Genomic DNA, 21,199 nt, shown 5'->3' with positions numbered 1-21,199 from the left:
AGACCTGGCTGGCTGATTTTGGATAAAATGTAAAGAGGTGTCTATTACTGCTCTCCAGACCTTGGCTGTCACTGAGAGGAGCTCTCATGCGACTCATAGGTGGCATAGTGTATTCATCTGTCTCTCACACAGGTCACATGCTCAGTCTTTTATTTTCACATATGGCAAAACCCACCCACTTGCTTTGAAAATGACAAAAGGTGCCTCATCTGCTTAGATTCAACTGAAGTCTAAGGCGATGTCACCTATCTGTGTTGCTTGCTATATATTCCAAGAAATGTTTTTTTGGAAAGCCAATTGGTTAACTCCTTATTTCTCAAAAACATACTGTGTCTTCCTCCAGTGTGGGGCTGGAGAGTAGAAGAGTGCTATTTTAGGTGCTAGGATACACTGGCGAATGAGACATGTCCAGGTCCCCAAAGCATCCCCAATACTCTTTTACCCAGAGTCAGCTTTAATTCCCTAGATTATAGAAGCTCAGTCATTTAATCTTTAGAAGATTATAAAATTTAGGTGTTGAAATAGAGCAACAGGCATCGTTTTTCTATTATTTCAAAGCTTAAAGAAATCATCACGTTAAGCGGTAGAGGTCCAAACCTTTAATTTCGGCTCGTGGGAAGCAGAGGCAGACAGATCTCTGAGTTTGAGACTACCCTGGTTTACAGAGCAATTTTGGGACAGCCAGAGCTACATAGAGATAAATCTTAGGCAAAATGAATGAATCTTAAGTAAAACACAAAGTTTCTGTGCTTTGGAAGGATGGAGAGGGAGGAAGGGATATTTTTCACAGTGACCCAACTGCAGAACACATCTAAATGTTAATGGCATCTAATGTCTGGACTTTTCCCATTTAATAATATGTGATGTTGCTCAGAGTTAAGGAAAAATGACGAGTTTTAGACTGATTGGAAATTGGCAGGTAAAGATTTCACTTGATTTTATTTCACTTGATAATTTTTCAACTCCCTAAGATTGTTATTGTTATAAAGAGATGACCAAGTATACAAACTATGCATCTTTCATTTGATTGTTTGAGTATGACTGTCTGTAAATAAGACAGGCTATTTTTCTTTCCCTCACCTGCCAACCAGGCACATAAGACACTGAATTTTCTCCTGAACTGCTTGTTACCACTTCTGAGGTTATATCTGAGGAGGGATTTGAAATAATAAGAAAGCTCAGATTACCAAGCACAGTGTATAACATGATCTGAACAACCATGTTTGCAGCATGGTGGATGATTGACAGGGAGAAAAGCAGGAAGGAAGGATGGAAAGGAGACAAGAACAGATGAGAGGGAGGACTGTTGATAAAAGAAAGGTCAATGGAAAGCAGGAAACGTGCTATGCCAACCTGTCACCTGAAGATCAGGACTCACTTGTAGGGTCAGTTTGATTTTCTCTCCTCTTACTGTTTTGTTTATTTGTAGGTTCTTTGTGCTTTCTGCATAAACCTTTATTCATTTACAAGCAAGATTAAGCATGATGTTTAGGGGCAGAGTGCAGCTCCATGTACATCACTTGCATAATAAAGGCCTATGCTCAAGGAGTTACCTTCCAGCCCAATGACCATGGCCATCCGGAATAATGCTCAAAACACACAGAACATAGTTTGATAAATAGTGTAGGCCAGCGGGCATTAGAAGAAAAATCAAACAACAATAATAGAAAATTATTATCCTGAAAGCATTCAGTACTTTTCTGTGCTTCTCATTTTTAAAAGAAAGATTCTATAAATTGATTGTGACTTTTGTCCCTAGGCCCCTTGACTTGAGAGAATTCAGGACAGGTTTTTATTCATTTGCGTTTAGTTGGTGGGCATTTGTATGTATCTAACTCCAAATTTAAATAGCGAGAATTCATTTTCCAATATTGCTTTTAGAATAAGTCCGTTAGTTTATAACAGTCTACAACTTTTTCCCAGGTGATTTCCATATTGAATAGCATTTGGAAATGCTTTGCATCTCTAGTAGATAAGGTGGTAGCCATAGCCATCTTTCAGTAGCTATGAAGATTCCAAGACCTTCCTGTGGATTCAAAACTCACAAATGCCCAGGTATCCTAGAAAAAAAACAACAGAGTTCATATGTAATCTACACACACCCTGCACTGTACACAGCATCATCTCCGGATTACAGCATTGGATTGTCATATCCAATGCAGTGCAAATGTTCTGTGCAACAAACAGTAGCTATGTTATATACTATTTGGAAATTTTGATGGGGCAACATATCTGGATATATTCTGTACAAATGTACTCTTCCCGTCCCTCAAATATCTGCCATTTTGAACCTACAAGTAAAGGAACCCATAGGTATGGGGAATGTACTTAGAAAAAGGTACTGAAAAATGGACGCATTTGCAAGAGACCAAACATTTAGTTGTACTTTGCTCTAATGAAATTACTTTTCAAAAAAGAAAACTAATGAAAATGAAGAAGTCATGTGTTGAAGGACGCTTTTCCCCTCTTACAGATTATGAATATTTTCTGTAAAGATCTGTTAACAGCAGGTAACAAATGAAGATAAACTGAAGTGACAAAGTGTCACTGCTGTGTAGCGGCGGGGTGGGAGAAAAATGCCATGTGTATGGTAAAAAAGGATGAAGACCAGTGATCTCAGACACTTTCATTTCTTTTATAGAAGATTGTAAACAAGAACAAATATGAGGCGGGAGGTGGATGGAGGAGACTTGGGGCCATAAGGCTCGGCACGTCCAGAGAGAGCGGAGCTCTGCTGTACCAAGCACAGTAAGGATGCCCACTCTAATGCATTTGAAAGAGACCAACATTTAGTTCCTAAGGGAACAAGATGTTCTCTTAAGGCAAAAAAACCAAACCAAACCAAACCAAACCAAACCAAACCAAACCAAACCAAACCAACAACAAACCAACCAACCAACCAACCAACCAACCAACCAAAACAAACCCCCAAAACACATCCAAGTGTGTGAGACACAATCCATGCTTTGCTTTTAGTTTTTCTTGTTGTGAAACTTTTCATAAAAGCAGATGATGTCACCGTTGACAGTGTCTGGATTTCTTGCCCGATGGTAGTGAAGACGCCGCCATGCTGGGCAGAGTTACCACCCCAAAACTCTAATCTGAGGCCATCTCTACTCTGCCCTCCATAAATGTACTTATACAGCCAAAAACATATTGTGTGTGCTTGTGTGTGTACATGCATGCTTACCCTCTTCTGCATGTACATATGTGCTTGTGTACATATGTGCTTGTGTGGGTGCGTGTGCATGTATGTGTCGGGGGTATAGCTTGATTTGTGCTCCCTCATTTGAAAAATAGAAGTCTTAACTTTGAGTTAGGATCTTTAAAGATCCAATCAAAGTTGCATAAGGTCATTAGAACAGTCCAATTGCTTTGAAATTATTAAAAATAACTAGAAAGAGAAAAGGGTACACAAGGCCTTTGAAAAGGTACCATATATAAGGCAGGGCGAGATCTCAGAATAATCTGCAGACTAACACCTTGATCTTGGGAGTTTTAGCCTCCAGAACCGGGAGAGGATGAATTTCTGTTGTTTAAGGTGTTGACGCTGTGGTGTGTTCTCATGGCAGCTGTACAGATTCATAGGAAACAGAACAGCCTCAGCCAGCTACCTAATGTCATATTGTAGTGTGAACAGCAGGTGGCAGTGGTGTGCTGAGTTTGTGCAGTCGGCTCATTGGCCAGGCTCTGGTTTAGACTATGGGGTCAAGCACAGAGAAGCTTCCATTCAAGCTTTTCACTGCAGAGAGATGTTGTATTAATAGATCCGTTGTAAGGCTAGCTATGAAGCTCAGTAGGTTCAGTGCTTGACTAGCACACACAAGACTCTGAGCTCAACCCTCAGCATTGAAGAAACATGGCACATCTGTAATCCTAGCACTTGGGAGGAGGAGTCAGATCAGAAGTTTAAAGTCATCGTAGCCACATAGTAAGTGTGAGGCTAGCCTGAAATATTTATTCTTCCGCTCAGTCTCCCCTCCTCCCCTGTGTTATGTAATCTAGGACCCTCTATTTCAATAATGATTTCTTACTATTTCATGGAGTCTAACTTGTGTCCCTGCTCTTGGTTCATGTTTCCTTGGAAGTTGATGTCTCTTCCTGTAGAGACATCTCTTGGTGTACTGTACGGCAGCATCACTTGTCAGTAAACGGCTGAGAGCCTATTAGCTGAGGCAGGGAATAGGGGGCGGGGATTCTGGTAGGGAGATAGGAACTCTGGGATATAGTGAGGTGTGGGAAGAGATTCGAACTCCGGGGAAACAGATGCATGAACTTGAGGAGAGGTAACCAGCAATGTGGATTCATATAATAGAGTAAACAGGTTAATTTACCTATGAGCCAGTTGGGGAATGAGTCAAAGTTTGTGGCCTAGGCATTTATTCATATATCGTTAAATCTCAGAGTCATTATTCTGGGAACTGAGATGCAGGTGGAATATCCTGAAGATACATGTTCCCTCTGACTTTTTCTGGGTACTCTGAAGCCTGAGCACAGAGTTATTTACCTTCAGATCGGCCTCAAGCTTATTTTATTTACCCGGTAGTCATAACCTTGTCCTTATCTCTATAGTGTGTTCTCACCACAAGTTACAGAACCTAAACTGTCCTCTAGGGATGGAGATGACTAATTTGGCAAGCAGGTAGCTTTAGAAAGGTAAGGTGGCAGGACCAGTGTTGCACAAGCAGCAGAGCTTTCTTAGTTCTTCAAGGCTTGTTTTCAGAGAACCCCCTTCTGTTGTTTTTGTTGTCTTTCTCAAAAATTTGGGTCAAAATAATTTTCTTTATAAATTCCCAAAGTTGGACAAACATTTCAAAACCTCTGTACTTTATTATTAAAAGTTAGATTTCTGTTCAGTGTCTTCAGATAAGCACATGGTAAGAGACTAAGTCAATGATTCTTGGGCCTGGCATTATTTACATTTTAGTTTCCATAAACTGAAGTCTTAACATCCATAAAATGTCACTAGCTGTTCTTACGTATCTGGGCTCATTCTAAAACACGTTGGGATTTTAAATATTTCTAAACCTTTGCTTTAACAGTGTCTGTAAACATGGATTTCACAGGACTACTACTTTCTAAAAATTATATTTACTTAGTTTACCTGCATGTGGAGGTCAGAGAATGACTTGTGAGGTTTGCTCTCTTTTTCCAACTATGTGAGTCCTAGGGAACAGACTCAGATGATCTAGCTTTATCCACTGAGCTATCTGTTGACTTAAGTACATCTTCTTCTTTTTTTTTTCTTTTAAATGGGGTGTTTTGTTTACATGCTACATCCATGCAGGTGAGGCCAGGAGAGGGAGTAAAATCCTTTGGATGTAGAGTTCCAGACAGTTGTTAGCAGCAGTGTGCCTGCTAAGAATCAAATTAAGGTGCTATGTAAGGGCAGCAAGTGCTCTTAACCGCTGAGCTGTCTCCTTAGCTCATAGGCACACTGCATTAACCACTGAGCTGTCTCCTTAGCTCATAGGCACACTGTGTTAACCACGGAGCTGTCTCCTTAGCTCATAGGCACATTACCTTTTAGAGAAACCAGTCAGCCCTACATTTGTTTACCATGCCTCAGAAGTTGCTCACTGTACTTCGTGAGTTACTTTGTGTCTCCAGACTACCCTTTTTATTTCCCCTATGGGACCGTTTAGAACAATGCTGTGCTCTCTCCAGGGAACTGTGAGTATAGAGAATTTTTTTTTCTCTCTGTGATCTATATAGTCAGCTCTGTTTACCTAATACTATACAAACAAAACTCGATTAGGAAAAAAATGAACACACTTTTTATATTAGACCACTCCCAGGGATGTCAGTGTATAAATAATCACTCTGATTCTTCAGTGTTAAATTTGTTAAGTGAGCATGAGTGTTTTGTAAAAGTGTTATTCTGGATAGAGACTGATTCCATAGCCTGTGAGGTCCACACATATGAAAACTTACCTGTCTTTTATCTGCTCCAGTCTTGGTTAAGGCTTTTGTGCATATGATAGTCACCTAGTGCATATCTTCTCTTACATCTCAATCAACCTGTCCACACTCAGGTAATTATTCTGTCTCCTTAAGAAGCATTGCTATGACAGACATCTAGGAATCCATCTGATCCCTCCTTTCCCCTTATCACAGTACCCAGCCCCACTCTGCCCCACTACTCAAAATGTTTTAGCATGGGTCATAACATATTATGCTCTTTCTTAACATACCACACTATACCATGCCATACCATATCATGCCATATCATATTATGACATGTCATATCAGATCATGTCATATCATAACATAACATATATCAGATCATGTCATATCATAACATGTCATATCAGATCATGTCATATCATATCATAACATATATCAGATCATGTCATAACATGTCATATCACATCATGTCATATCATAACATATATCAGATCATGTCATATAACATGTCATATCAGATCATGTCATATCATAACATATATCAGATCATGTCATATCATAACATGTCATATCAGATCATGTCATACCATAACATATATCAGATCATGTCATATCATCTTATGTCATGCCATTTCAGGTCATGTCATACCTATCATTGTTATATCAATTCATTCCCATTAGATATTCAGTTGTTGGTAGAGTTTTAAGAACTATTGACAATTAGTGATGGTCAACATTTGTAGTTCTCAGTGACTGACTAATTAGCAGTACACAATAACTGAACTGTGACAAAGGGAAATATTCACATTAGCTGCTTTTAGAATTCACTTCTGTTTCTAATCTCCCATTTTATTCTCCACTAGAATTGTTCTAAGAACAAATTTTTGAATTTTGAAATACCTTTCAATGAAAGGGGAAATGAATGTTTTCAAAATGAATGCTTGTCTGTTTCTTTAATGTGCTGATTCTTTTGTGAAGGCTAGCCTGATGGCGCTGAAGGCTTATTTCCTACTCTGCTTCGTCTTGAGGGCTGTTGTCTCTGAGACAGGAGAGCTGGGAAGGAGGCATGGAGGAAGCTTTGAGCTTGAAAGACACAGAGCAGAGCTTTGATACTTACAGCTGTCCTCTTCTTCAGTTATACATTTCACAACGTAACAGGCGTAGATGAAGCCCACCAGCTGGAACAGAACAGACAAGCTTTAGAAATGACACAAAAGCAAGGGAGTCTGACCTCCCAGGGAGCAATGTTTCAAAGACAAGTGGTTAGGTCCCTCTTTGGGCTTCCAACATGGTTCATCACTGAATCCACTCTTTGTGAATGTTTGACTCCAGCAGCATCCATCTCCCTAGGAGATAAATATATTGCTTTATTTCTACTCTGGCTTTTATGTGTAAGATTTGTTAATTGCTAGGTAAATATAAAGCAATTATTTCAGATGTGAAGATTGGAAAAGAAATATAGCCATTCGTGAATGAACTCAATTTTTTTTTTTTGATAGAGTTTCTCTGTGTAGCCCTGGCTATCCTGGGCTTTGTAGAGCAGGCTGGTCTTGATCTCAGAGATCTACCTATCTCTCCCTCCTGAGTGCTGGCACATAATACCACCAGAAGCTTGAACACTTATATTTATACCAGACTTTCCTTGAAGTCAGGGCCTATGTTTCTGTGGGACCATGAAACAATGGCTTGGTTTCTGGTAGAGCACTGGCTAGAGATAGCCCGAGACCCAACAGGTGTCCATGCCTGTGAGGGACGACACATATTTCGCTACACTCCTAGACTCCAGGCTCCTGACATGCGGTCTAAGACCTCCATTTGATCAGCGCCTTTCAGTCAGTAGGGCAATGCCCCTCCCTACCAGCCCCTCCACAGGTAAAGGGTGTGACTACAGGCCTCAGCCTCAAGAGATTTCCATATTAATGAGTTACCTGAAGGCCAGAGGGCGTAGCTAATTAAGTTATTCCCTCCCAGACCCTCCTCCTTACAAACAGTATTTAACCAAAGGTGGAAAGGTAGATGAATCTGGCTGTACCCCCATGATTCAAGCAAGCTAGCTGAGCAGCCAACACAGTCTAGTGAGTAACCAAGAGTCTCTTTCCTGCGGGGAAGGGCGCTATTGGGGCTTCCTTTTCTCCCCTCTCGCATCTCTGTTCTTCTGCAGCCCCCATTGGAGGAATCTGGGAGCCCAAGAACAGAGACCACCGGCCTCCGGGTCCACTCAGGAGCCCTGCCCTCACAGAACTTCAGACTGAGATCTCCCCACACTCAAGCAGAGTCCCGAGCGGCTTCTCACAGCCCAGCATCTCCCGGTGCCACATGGAGGGAACTCAGTCAAATTTCCCTGCTTCTGCTTCCTGGAGCCACACCTCCCTGAGCCACCCAGAGCAGAAGACACACAGATAACACAACTTTGCCCAACAGGACCCATGCCCAGGCCCACATGCAAACCAACCACCCCATAGGTAGTAGAGGATTTGGACAGAGCCAGCTTCGAGAGTACCCCCCACTGGTGCCCACAGAAGAACCTCTCAGTGGAACTCAAGGACAGTGAGTAACTCCAGCCTAGTTCAAAAGACTAGGCAGGCCTCTCTCTGTCCCCACTTCTCTCTCAGTTTCTCTCTCTACATCTTCCTGGCCAGCTTCTTCCCTTTGACCTTTAACTACAATCTCCAGCTCAAAGGCAAGATGGTGCAGATACCCTAGCCTTCAATCTGCCCAGACCCACAGAGAAGGCTCCTTCACAATTAACAGCTGTCTTTCAGGCTGCAGCGCCTGCCATGACCCTCATTCTAAGACTCTTTCCCTTGGGTGAGAGACTCCCCTTTCGTTTTGAGACAGTTTCTTTCTGATGGCTGAGAACCCAGGTCAGGCCTGGACTGATGTATTTTACTGATAAGTGTGTCTTATAGCAGAGGCAACGCAAGTTTGTTGAATTCTATGTTTTGTTATCATACAAATCAGTGAGTTTTATTATGAGATTTTCACATATATTGATCTTTGTACCCTGTTCTTTTACATACTCTCAAAGTCCACCATCATTACACTTCCTTTCTCTTAATGTTTCTTTCTCCCTTCATATGCTTTCCCTTCTGATTTCTTGTCATATGTGTGTGTGTGTGCATATATATAATCCTATAATTACATATGTAATATGTAATTTTAGATTCTTTATGCAAATAAAAGAAAATATTTCATTTTTCTTTCCCTTATTTTCCTTTCTGCTTCATAAACCCTTTCCTTCTCCTATCATTACACTCTTTCTACTCTCATGTCCTATGTGTATTTATGTATGTTCATGTAAATATATACTTAAATCTAGATTTTTGTATGCGACCAAAAATATGCAATATTTATCTTTCTCAGTTGCTTTCTAAATACTTAATTATCCCAGGTCCACCACTTTTCTGCAGATGACATGTGTATTTCATTTTCCCTATCTATCTGTCAATGGATGGCCATCTAAACTGATGCCTCAACTTGCCTATTGTCAATATTGTAGCAATTAACACAGATGCACAAGTAAAAGGTATGTTCTCAGTACAGCGATCATTGTGACATTTCAGCCAGGCATTGATCTGAGTATAGATCCTGATGAATAAAACCTACCTCCCTGCCAGAATTAACATTTTTGTGTCAACAGATAATCTTTTAGAATCTTTTGGCTGGGCAGGCAGCTATCTGCTACCAGTGGAAAACCTTAGGATGCCAGTAGAGAGCATCTTGAGCCTATAGGAAAGCTTTCCCTGTCTTGATGTACCCGCCTCTCTGATGTATGTGCTAATGTATTTTAAACTTGCCATGATTTATAACTTTCTCTGTTCTGTGAAACCATAAAAGCTTGGTCAAATTGCTTCCACATTGGAACATGGCATTTGGGGCAGCCTAAATCTGTGTATCCAAGTCAGATTCACTCAAAATGGCTCCAGAATAAACTATCTCTTATTCCCTTTAGATGAGGGATGTAGTTTTCATGTTGATAGTTTGAGTGCCATAACATGGGACCCAGAGAATGATTCATTTTCACTGAATGAATCACCTGAGTGGAAATCAGTACCTATACGGACACACTGAGTCCAGGGCATCTGGTGTTATTTCCCCAGTATACTGTTGGAGAGCTCTTTCCAGGACTCCTGACCTCCCTTGGTTTGGTCAGTGGTTCAGTTTGCTTTTTGTGAGCTGGTTAAGAAGAATCTTACTTTGACAAATACCTTTTACATTTGTCTTCAAAGTATTTTGTTTAAGGGATCTAATTTTTTTCTTCTGTCTTTACTTTGAAAGCATTTTATTTGGTTGGATATGTATGCATGCATTCAGATTCCTAAAGACATTTTGGTCAGTATTTTGTTTGCTTTTGAAACATTGGCGGTATTTGGGGTTTTGTTTTGTTTGTCTTGGTTTTCTGTGTCTTTGATATGTTCTGATTTATTGTCATTTTAGCCTTTGTCTCCAGACACTCCTCAAATTGACCATTCTTGGGTTTTCTACCGAATGTCCTGTAAGCTTGCCAAGCCTTTAGTCTAGGAATTTTATGAGTACCTGATGATAAAGACTCCAAAAAAAGGAAGTACTTGTTACCTCCCCCCACCAAAAAGATGTGGAACTGTCAAGGGAAACACCCCATGTTGTGCAAAGTTCTGATAGGACAACAAACATACTCTGTATTTGGGTCAGAAGAAACTTTATTGGCTTGCTTGGAGGACACAAATGAGGGATTGGACACTCAGTGTCTTGAGCCCTACACATATGCACATGGGCAGGGTGACCACAATACCCAATTGGAGAAGAGGGTCTCAGGGTAAAAGCTGAGAAGAATCAATCTCAAAAGCAGCCCATGAAACAGACCCAAAACTCTTTTTCCTTAGTTAGCATGGGCAGGCAACTTTTCAGAAAAAAAGGAAGAATATTGGGTACAGGGTTTCCAAAACAGGAAGAAATATTTAAAGATCAGCGACCATCAGGTACTTTCACTGGCTTATGAGTGATAATGATTAATTTGAAAGTATTTGGAGAGTAGGAAGATCCAGAGACCTAAACATTTAATACCTCCAAACTGGTTTATGTTGTGTGTATAACAATGTCCTAGGCAATGACGTTATTATGTTTTCCTCTTTTAAGAAGACAAACCATAAACAGGCAGTCTGCGTTAATTAAAGTGTAAAGTATCTGTTAACAAATAGAAAAACCTAAACAAATTATAATGCATTAAATATATGAAATATTATCGGACTCATTTTTTAAAAAATCTTATTTTAGCTAACTAAAATATAGTTACATTACTCCCGCTTCCCATTCATTCTCTCCCATATCCCCTCTTTCTTAAATTCTTGGTCTTTTATTACTTAGTTATTATTATATATGTATTATTGTATATTATATATATGTGTGTGTCTGCATATATAAAATTAATCTTTACATAAATATAACTTAATGAATCTATTTAGTGTTTCTTGTAAATGTATGTTTTTAGGGAGGACCACTTGGTTATACAAAATTATTATTATTATTATTATTATTATTATTATTATTATTTTGCTGAGGTGTCTAAACTTTGTTGTCAACTTGTCCCATTTGAAAAGAGGCAATCTCAGATGCAGAAATGCCTCCATCAGATTGTCCTGTGGGCATGTCTTTGAGGGGCATTTTCTTGACTGCTGATTGATGTAGGAGGGCCCACTCTGGGCGCTACTATCCCTACCCAGGTGGGGCTGGGATGTATAAGAAAAGTAGCTGAATGAGAGTCTAGAAGGAAGCCAGTAAGCAGCAATTCTTCCATGATTTTTCTGCAGTTTCTGCTTGAATTCCTACCCTGACTTCCTTCAGTGATGAGTTGCTAACCTTGAAGTGTAAGCCAAATAAACCATTTCCTTCTCAACTTTAGGTTATTTATCACAGCAACAAACAACAAACTAGAGCACAATTTTTAAAACTAATAATAATAATAATAAAAAGTTTTACAGTGATTTGAACATTTACATGGGATTATATTCTCAAAGAGAAAAATGCCTTTTACTTTATTTCTTCTTTTTATATAGATCAAATAATAAAGGAAGATTCATGTGGTACTGTACCAGAGGCAGGAATGGCTACCTATTTAGGAGGAAACAAAGTGTTTGCATTGAAACACAGCGAAGTCTAAACCATTTTATAGTTCACGGATCCTATCTTCTTCATGAATCCAATAATATTTATTCATTCCAAAATCACCCAGTGAGGTGTTACCCATCATCCTGACATCACTACTGACAGGAAGGAAATGATATGTTTCTCCACAGAATTAAATCAGATTAAAACTACTTTTTGTGTCACAGATTAAGCTGTGGTTGGATGTCCTAGACAGTCTCTTAGAATCTGAGAGGTACAAGGGAAGGGAAACCTTTGGCAGGTATATAGAAATACTCAACGTTGATAATCATGCAATGACCTTGGTGTTTAAGATATTATAGTTTGAACATCTGTCTCTAGAAAGGTGGATTTGTTGGAACAATTCTTTTCATCAGCCCTTCTAAGCACAGTTAAAAAAAGTTGAGTGTCAAATGTGCAGCCAACATAAGAGCTTAAGAGATAGAAAAAGTCAGTACTAATATGTGACCCTGTTCTCCAAGGAGAGGGATACAAGGCAGTTCTTCTCTGTCCCTTTCTTCTTCATTTATTTCTTTCCTTCCTTATATTTTCTTTCTCATTTCTTATCCCTTCTGTGTTAGCTTGGTCTTGTATATACCAGATTCAGACTCGAGCAGCTCAGAGTCTAGCATCGCATCCTAAGCCTTTGGGGCAGCCCTCTTTTGCCAAGGGACTAGGAAAGAGGCAGGGTGGCAGGAAACAGTTTAATAAAACAATCACCTCTTCTTCAGCCCAAGCTACAGGAAAAACAAGCAGAAAACAACTGTGCTCTCATTCCTCAGTTACCACAGCAAAGAGCAGGGAGTAACGACTTACTTCCTCCATGGCCAGGCTGTGGGGTCTAAGAAGCCAAACTGTAGGTCTTCATTTATTCTAAGAATTAGCAAGACTCTCCTATTTCTCTATGTGAGGATTAGTAAATCTAAACTCCTAGCATCAATCTATAGTAATACAACACCCTTGGCCTCCTTTTTGAAGTGATGCAGAGGAGACAGTGTGGAGTCAGGACTGTGGACCAGTGCTCAGCAGTAATGAGTACCATCCTTACCTTGTAGTGTTTGTGAGGGGCACGTAGGAGCAGCAAAGTGTCCTCTGACCTATCTCAGCCATGATGTTATCAGTGAGGGGCTACTGGTTCAGGGTAGTTCATTACCTCTCAGCTTTAAGGATAAGCCCTTGCTATCTTGAATCTTTATGAAGTCTAAATGAGGATCCTGGACTAGTAGCCTGCTTGGAAGAAACAACCTGGAATTCTCCTTCCCCCCCTGTCAAAATTTTATGGGATGAATTAACACAAGCAAAAGCCTTAATTAAAACCCAGACTCTCATAACATGATACCCTAAATGTCCACATTTCAATTAAATTTCAATTAAAAAATTTCACCAATCCAAGGAGGAGCTTAGTATGAATAAAATGAGAATCAATGGAAGTGATTATCTGACACGTATTTTAAATTAACAACCATTACACACTTCAGTAATCATTTAGACACAAATGAGATAAAACAAAAGAAAAAAGAAAAAAAAATCTAGGCATGTCTTAGAGACTAATTAGAGATTATGAAGGTGAGCCAATGTGGAAAAACTGAAAACTTAAAAGTGAAAAATAATGCAGTTACTAGAGTAAGAAAACAGCCTCCGAAAAAGAGAAATTTGTCCCAAGGGAAAAAAATATTTAGGCTTGATAAAAAGAGACAGAAATCTCCTTTTAGGCAACAGAGAAAGTGATGAACACTATAAACAGAGAGTCAAGGCCAGTAACGTAGGGACCAACATCCACACCTTTACAAACATAATGATGACAGTAATGATGACACTATATATACAAGGAATAAAGAGTGAGAACTTTCTATATTTGATTTACAAAATCCTCACAAACCTCCAAACGCATTAAGTTGAGTGAACTCTAAACAGCATCCTTCACAACAAATTCACCTAACATACAGTCAAAAATTCAAAATCCAAAAGCAAGACATTAGAAGCAAGAAGGGAAACATTTATATGGCATCAATCTGGAAACATGGTTTCTTAAAAACCACAGATACAGTTATGGTCTGGAACATTTACCTTAGAAAGGAATAGACATGTAGACACCGAAACCATCGTCTACTGTTTAGAGCACACTTCTCCTCAATAGTTGGAAGTAAGGCACAATTTGATGTTCTTCAGTGCCTGGAGAATTAAACAGTGTATATATCTGCCCCATATAATACTGTTCAGCAAGAGCATAGAACTAACTCTTGGTTTATGCAACAACTTGAGTGAATTTTCACAGACTTGTGCCTTTTGAAAAAAAGCCAATTCATGGGCTAGAGAGATGGCTTAGTTGTTGAGAGCACTGGCTGCTCTTCCAGAGAAACCCAGGTTTGATTCCCAGTACCCACATGGCAGCTCACAACTGTCTGTAACTTTGGTTCTCTGTGATTTGACACCATCACACAGACATATGCAGGCAAAGTGCCAATGCACATAAAAATAAATAAGTAAATAAACCATATACATGTTTAAAAAAGCCAATTACAAAATTTTATATTATTTAGATTAATTAATAATTTTTAAAAATTTATGTGTAGGTGTCTGTCATGCATGTGAAGACAGTTGCCATGCCTGCTGAGGCCAGAAGATGTCTGATTCCACTGGAACTATGGTGGCAGGTGGTTCTTAGCCACCCTCGATGGGTGTTAGAAACTGAACTCTGGTCCTAAGACACGTATTCTTTGAATATGGACTAGGCTGGCCTCGAACTTCAGCCCTTCTGCCACCTGAGTGGAGAGTTTTGCCATGTATTGCTTTACTCAGACTGTAGTCACTACTTGTTACCCTATAAAAGTACAAAACTCTAGGACAGACCGGTGGTTGAGGGAGGAAAAGAGGTGGGGTTAGAGAGAAGTGGATAGGACCATAAAAGACACAGCATCATTTCATTAGTAGGATTCCTGCACCTATAGCTCATCAATAGGAATAATAACATCTAAAGGACAATCCTTTGTTTCTTTCTTTATAGAGCACACATTATGACAATTTTCAAACAAAATTGGTTTTTGTTGATAGTCTTGTCTTTTTCTCCTATCTTCCCTCCCCTAACTGAATCTAGCTAAATTTTTGTTGCTACAATAAGTACCTTGATAAAAATCAACTGAGGTGGGGGCTGGAGAGATGGCTCAGTGGTTAAGAGCACCAATGGCTCTTCCGGAGGTTCTGAGTTCAATTCCCAGCAACCACATGGTGGCTCCCAACCATCTGTAATGGGATCTGATGCCCTCTTCTGGTGTGTGTCTGAAGACAGTGATAGTATATGCATTCTCACATACATAAAGTAAATAAATAAATGAATAAATATTTAAAAAATTAACTGAGGAAAATTGAAGGGAGAACTCAAGTAGCTACATCACATTCACGTTCAAGAGCAAAGAAAATAAATATATCTCTGTTTACTTGGTGACTTCTAGCTTCCTTTTCTCTTAGATTATTCAGAACCCTTGGCCTAGGGAATGGCCCACATTGTTATGGTTTTCCTATATTAATTAACAATCAAGACAATCTTCTGCAGATAATATCATAGGCTAGCATGAACTAGATAATTTTTCACTAAGAATTTCCTCCCAAAGGGAGGTTGGAATGTGTTGTAATTTTATTTTAATTACAAAAGTCTATTTAAAAAACATTTTCTTTAAGAATGATATCAAGTTGTATCAAGTTGCTGGTTAAAACTAACCACCAGCATGCACACCTTGTCAAACTGATTTTCAAAGCATCACTTTACAGCTTTCCATCTCTTACCACCAAAGCCTCATGTTAATTTCATAATATAAAATTTAGTCTAACTCCTTCCTAAAGCTCCAGGAATCTTCAAAAATTCCAACACTTCAAAAGTCCAAAGCTCTAAGAAAGTTCAAAATCTCTTAACTGAACTGTGAGCTCCTATAAAATAATAAAAGCAACACAAGTTAACATTCCTGTTCCAAAAGGGAATACTAGGGTGTAAAAACAATCACACCAAATGAAACTCAAATCCACAAGGGTAAATCAATGTCCGACCTCTGGGATCTACTCCTAATGTAATTTTTAAGAGTCTCAAGAGCTCGGGTATCCCACCTCCCATGCTTTGCCATCTGCAGAACAATACAACTTTCCTTCTAGTCCAGCTGCATTCCACATGTCTCCTATCTTTTGTGGGAACTTCAATGGTCCTGTCATCTCCAACATCTTGAGATCTCAATGTAACCAAGGCTTCACTTTCACCACTAGCCTCTCTCGGGGATTCTGACCCTGCCACAAGGTGCCATGCCTCAGCTGATTCTTATGACCATCTCAACCTTGCAGTTTCCATGCTTTCAAAATCAACACCTCAAGAGATATTCTTAGCACATCCCCAAGTTCTTCTCTAGTTTGAGCTGCAGCCTGGTTTCTTTGGATCAGTTCCTGGGTGCTGACTGAAGAAATAACTCTTCCATTCTTCCCTCTCCCACTCTTTAAATGAAGCTCAGTGGTGCTTATCTTCTATCAAGCAGAGTTGGTGTTTCAGCTTCAGCTGGATAACACATGTTCTTAAACAAGATATCACACCAGTGGCCTCTGACGTAGTTCACATTAAAGTCCCTGACTCCCTCAAAAACATGATGATCTGAGTCTTCCATTTCCATAGTTCATCATCTGCCCCCCAAAGTATCCACTGCAGTGGCCCATTAAACTCTGTCCAAAGTAGTCATTAGTCAGTGAGTTTCTGTCCCATCTCCAGTCTCTACATTTCCTGACCCCACTTGTTCTCTGTTTGGGGTCTCCCGTCGAGTTTAACCTATACTTTCTCTCACACCTCTTATTAACTATATCTAAGCTTTCAAAGTGATGACCCACATTTTAGGGCTATCACACAATATTTGTCTTTCTGAGTCTGTGTAACAATTCATGTAATGCTTTCCCGGTCCACTAATTTTCATGAAAATTTCATTCGTCCTCATAGTTGAGTAAACACTTCGTTGCACATATACTGCACTTTGTTCTGTTCATTTTTTGATGGCCATCAAGGTTGGTTCCATTTCCTTGCTATTGTGAAGAGAGCATCAATAAACATGGGGTTGTAGCCATCTCTATGGTATGACAGAGTCTATTGAGTATACCAGTCAGGAGTGGCATATGTGGGTCATATAGTGGCTTCTTTGTAAGCTTTTTTGGAAATCTTCATGCTGACTTCCATGATGAATGTGTAAGTTTACATGTAAAACATGTTATTGTTGATGGAAACTTTTAAAGCTTTTTTTTTTTTTTTTTTTAAATGGGTTTACTAGTTAACACATAAAACATATTACTGTTGAGGGAATACTGTCAAGAATATACAGGATTTACCATGGTATTTTTTTTTTTTTTGTAATTGCATGTCATCTCACAATAAAAAATTAAATAGAAATCAGTATATTTTAGTTTAAAAACCTTTTATATAAATTATAAATATATTTACGCAAACTACTGTGCTTGCTTTTCAAAATACAAAGACATATTTAATTCAGAGTCTTCAGGCCACTTTGTAGTGCCAGAAGAGTTTTTGATACGGAATCATTAGTATGATATGGAATCATCAGTCAACTTCTACCTGTAGCTAGGACAGGGTGTGGTGGCAAGCACTGTTCTGTTATGTGCAGTTAACTCATATTCTAAATGAGTTAGTGACATGTTTCCATCAAATCAGTCCCTTTCTGTTCAGAATTTATAGTTCACCTGCTCTGGGCCTACAACTTATGGGAATTTGAACAGAGCATGAAGTGAACTTTCAGAGTACACTTTTATATTGTTGATGAATTTTACCCACTCTTTCAAAACATCTTATTCTGTAGATTGCTTCAGCAAAGATATCTAGTGACTATATCAATGATATTAATAAAGAGTCTTTAACGAGATAGTTCACTGTGTGGGCTGGTATGTTGTCTTGTCTGTGCACCAGACAGTTCTTATTTCACACTATTTGACCCGCAGGATCAATAATGATGTTACAAGTTTTCTTGCTCTGATTAGTTGAGGTAGAGTTATCGGCCTACAATCATTCATGAAAGACTGCCTTTAGGGTTATTGTGAATGTTCATAGCCCCCTGGGTCTGAAAAAGATTCCCCATCTATGAGAAACATATTTCAATAACAGCCTTCTAGCATTGTGCAACATCATCAAAAATGACTGTATTAAGCACACATGGAAAGATTAAATAAAAGTAGACACACTTGCAAATTCGTATTATCTATTGAGGGTCGAGAGATGGACTGACCCAAAGGGTAATGCTGCCTCAGCTGTTCTTTATTATAACTTCTCCTCTGGAGCCTGGTTGATGTCTTCTGTCTACAGTTACCAAGGACGGACCCAATGTCAAATGGGTCTTATACATTACTAGTAAAGTTAACTGATCAGAACATATTCAGGCAGCATGAAGGATGGATGATAAAATTTAAATATCATCATGGCTAAAATTTCTCTCAGAGCTGAAATATCAGATTACTTTAAAAACTTGCATTGAGAACACTGGTTCCAAAACCCTATATACATGCCTTTGGGGAGGTGGTGAAAAGAAAAGTCAATGTGTTGCCAAGTGAGTCTTTTCCCAAAGCTGTCCACTAAAAATAATTGGGAAACCTAAAAATCTACCAACACCACCATACCCTTGTAATAATAAATCTAACTTTACAGTTGTACACTTGAGATGCACAGTAGACTCACCGAATTGCTTCTGATGAATGATTTGAGGCAGAAAGCACAGTTTAGAAATGTTGTTTGAAGAACAGTCAATAGTGTCAGGCAAAGCGAGCAAAATGAGCACAGAATGAATTTCCCAAGAGGCAAATGGTACAGGATGGCATACTTTTATCTCAGAGATAATAGACAGTTTACAGCAAAATTTCTAGGGCAAAAAGTGAGGCATTGATAAAAATTATGTTAGAGTATGTTTGGCATTCTAACATTTAGAGGTAAGGCTACAAATGACGTGGTTTTCACAGAAGTGAGGGTGGTGTTCTAGTGATGACAAATCAGACACTAGGACAATTGTTCTGATGAGAGCAGGGTAGAGGACTACTTGCATTAGGTATGTACCTGTGGGGAAAGAAAGAACCTCACTGTATGAACATTTCTGTTTTATGTCAGAAGTAACAGGAGGTAAGGAGCATGTGGTATACCTAGAATTTCAGAGTACAGAAGTAAACTCCAAGAAATTGTGAGATGACATTATGGTAATAGTATAAAGAGGGCACTCTGTCTCACACCTGCTTCAAGACACAGGTTCTAGAGGAACGAGACAGAGAACCGCTGTGAACTGGAAGGCAGTTTAAACAGGTACACCTTAGGTGTCTCATCCTTAATCCTATTTTGCTTGACATTTTCCAAGTTAAGAGAAGACTGGTGACTTAATGATCACTAATGTGGTAATTATATGGGCGATCTTAACCGATTGCACTGGTCTGCATTATCTTTAGGACATTTTTGTGTGTAGAATAAAGGAGAGGGACAATCCCATTTTCTTATGGGCTTGCCGGTAGATACTATTTGTGTAAATACTTTCGATGCTACTATAGATAAAGTAAGATGTCACAGAATTGTGACTACACTGTGGGGGGCAGAGAGACACAAGACACAAATACAGAATGACGAGCTCATGGTCTACTCACAGCAAGGACATGAATGGTGATAATGACAATGGTGATGAACCCCATGCAAACTAATGTTTGATTGCTTCTTGAGAACACACTAAAATCCAGGTGATTTCCATGATCACTCCGTACATGTTAATATCAATAAATACCCACTGTTTATTAATTTGGGAGTCAGAAATGAAAGATGTATTCTGTGCAAATAAATTGTTCAAGTCACATTTACTAAAGGACAGCACGGAGCCCTCACTCCTCATAATAGGTTAATAATTATCCTGCTCTTTATCTACCTTAAGAGAACACTAATGAAATGCAGACAACTAGGATGGTGAATAAGATATTCAATTTCATCTTGGGAGCTATCTAGAATGTCTACAATTGCATGGATGCATGCCTGAAGATGATGGTTTTTGAACAGATAGCTGTCCCTTTACTAAAACTTAGGTTAGAATCCTCCCTGCAACAATTCTGCCAGAAATTTATCTGGAATATACTAGTTATCACCTTCTAGACTATAAGTTAGCATACAGTTAGAAGCCCATTTACAGAACCAGGAACTGAGTAAGAAATGCAGGCTAGAAAGTAAGAAATATCGCCAGAAAAGCTGCAAGCCTGACCTCACCCTTTCTAACCCTGTACGTCTTGGCCTGACCAACAGGTATGCACCTTGGCTTTGCATCACGGCTGTCTTCTCACAGCCTAGCGTTCTTGACCTAGTCTGATTGGTAAAATGCAAGAAACTTCGCGTTACCCTACTCTAATAAATTTTCATAAAAAGCATTTCTCCTTTTGACAAGATAATAGTATCAAACACATGTTAGACGACAAGCACAATTATAAAAAAAACATGTTATGGATTAAATAAAAATGTAGGTAATTTGTTAATTATACAAAAATGTCAGTAAAAATGGCGCTCCTGCTGTGTTAAGCAATAAAGCAAAAGATGAAAGACAGAGCTTGACATGTACCAGCTAGAACCTCAAGAGGTTAGAGTAAACACAATGTATTATTAAGGTGTTAAAAATCCAGCTAGCAGCGATCTTTGAGCAATTGATTCCTTTTTTCATGACATCTGTTGGATCCAGTCTTATGCTTCTATAGAAAGCATTTGTGCAGCGTTCAAAGAAACTTTCAATGGAAGCAGACCACGTGTTATGTTACATGGCCAAGGCAGATGATTGGAATGGAGGCGGTAGCATTAAAGAAAAAGCCCCAAGGCAATAAGATGTGAGCTGGGGAAGGCACAAATTTGAACGCCATTTCCTTTCTGTAAGTAATTTCAAAAGGCAGAAGACTGAACTGAAATGTCATTTAAAAGGTCCATCAATGTTACCCACGGGTAAGAGTATGACCTAGCTAGGCTGGGACACTATGGAGTGAAAACCTGGCCCTGACTGGTGCACTTCCCTCACTGTTTCTGAGTTCCCTTTCTATGTTCTTATCTGCCTCCTTTCTCTCTCTCCTTTCTGCCTCCTCCTTTTCTCTTTTCTTCATTTCTGGCTCCTTTTCTCTCACAGTGCTAGAGTGAATTCAGGACCTTACACATTCT

At 39.2% G+C, this 21,199-nt stretch overlaps 1 protein-coding gene across 3 annotated transcripts in view; it reads right to left on the bottom strand.

Annotated features, from left to right (window-relative positions):
• The window catches only part of Nkain2 (sodium/potassium transporting ATPase interacting 2), a 978,239-nt gene that overhangs the window by 16,913 nt on the left and 940,127 nt on the right, over positions 1–21,199 (bottom strand). For all 3 annotated transcript variants that reach the window (XR_013108250.1, XR_013108249.1, XM_076927919.1), the window contains one exon: positions 7,025–7,085. Coding sequence is in view for 1 of the 3 variants with exons in the window: in XM_076927919.1 (XP_076784034.1) it covers positions 7,025–7,085 (61 nt within the window). In the remaining 2 variants the exon portion in view is untranslated. The remainder of the gene's footprint in view (positions 1–7,024; positions 7,086–21,199) is intronic.

The sequence above is a fragment of the Arvicanthis niloticus genome, chromosome 30 (genome assembly GCF_011762505.2).
Source record: "Arvicanthis niloticus isolate mArvNil1 chromosome 30, mArvNil1.pat.X, whole genome shotgun sequence".
In the NCBI taxonomy this organism is placed as follows: Eukaryota; Metazoa; Chordata; class Mammalia; order Rodentia; family Muridae; genus Arvicanthis; species Arvicanthis niloticus.
Note: the sequence above shows the minus strand (reverse complement) of the source record. Positions and strands in the feature narration are given on the sequence as shown.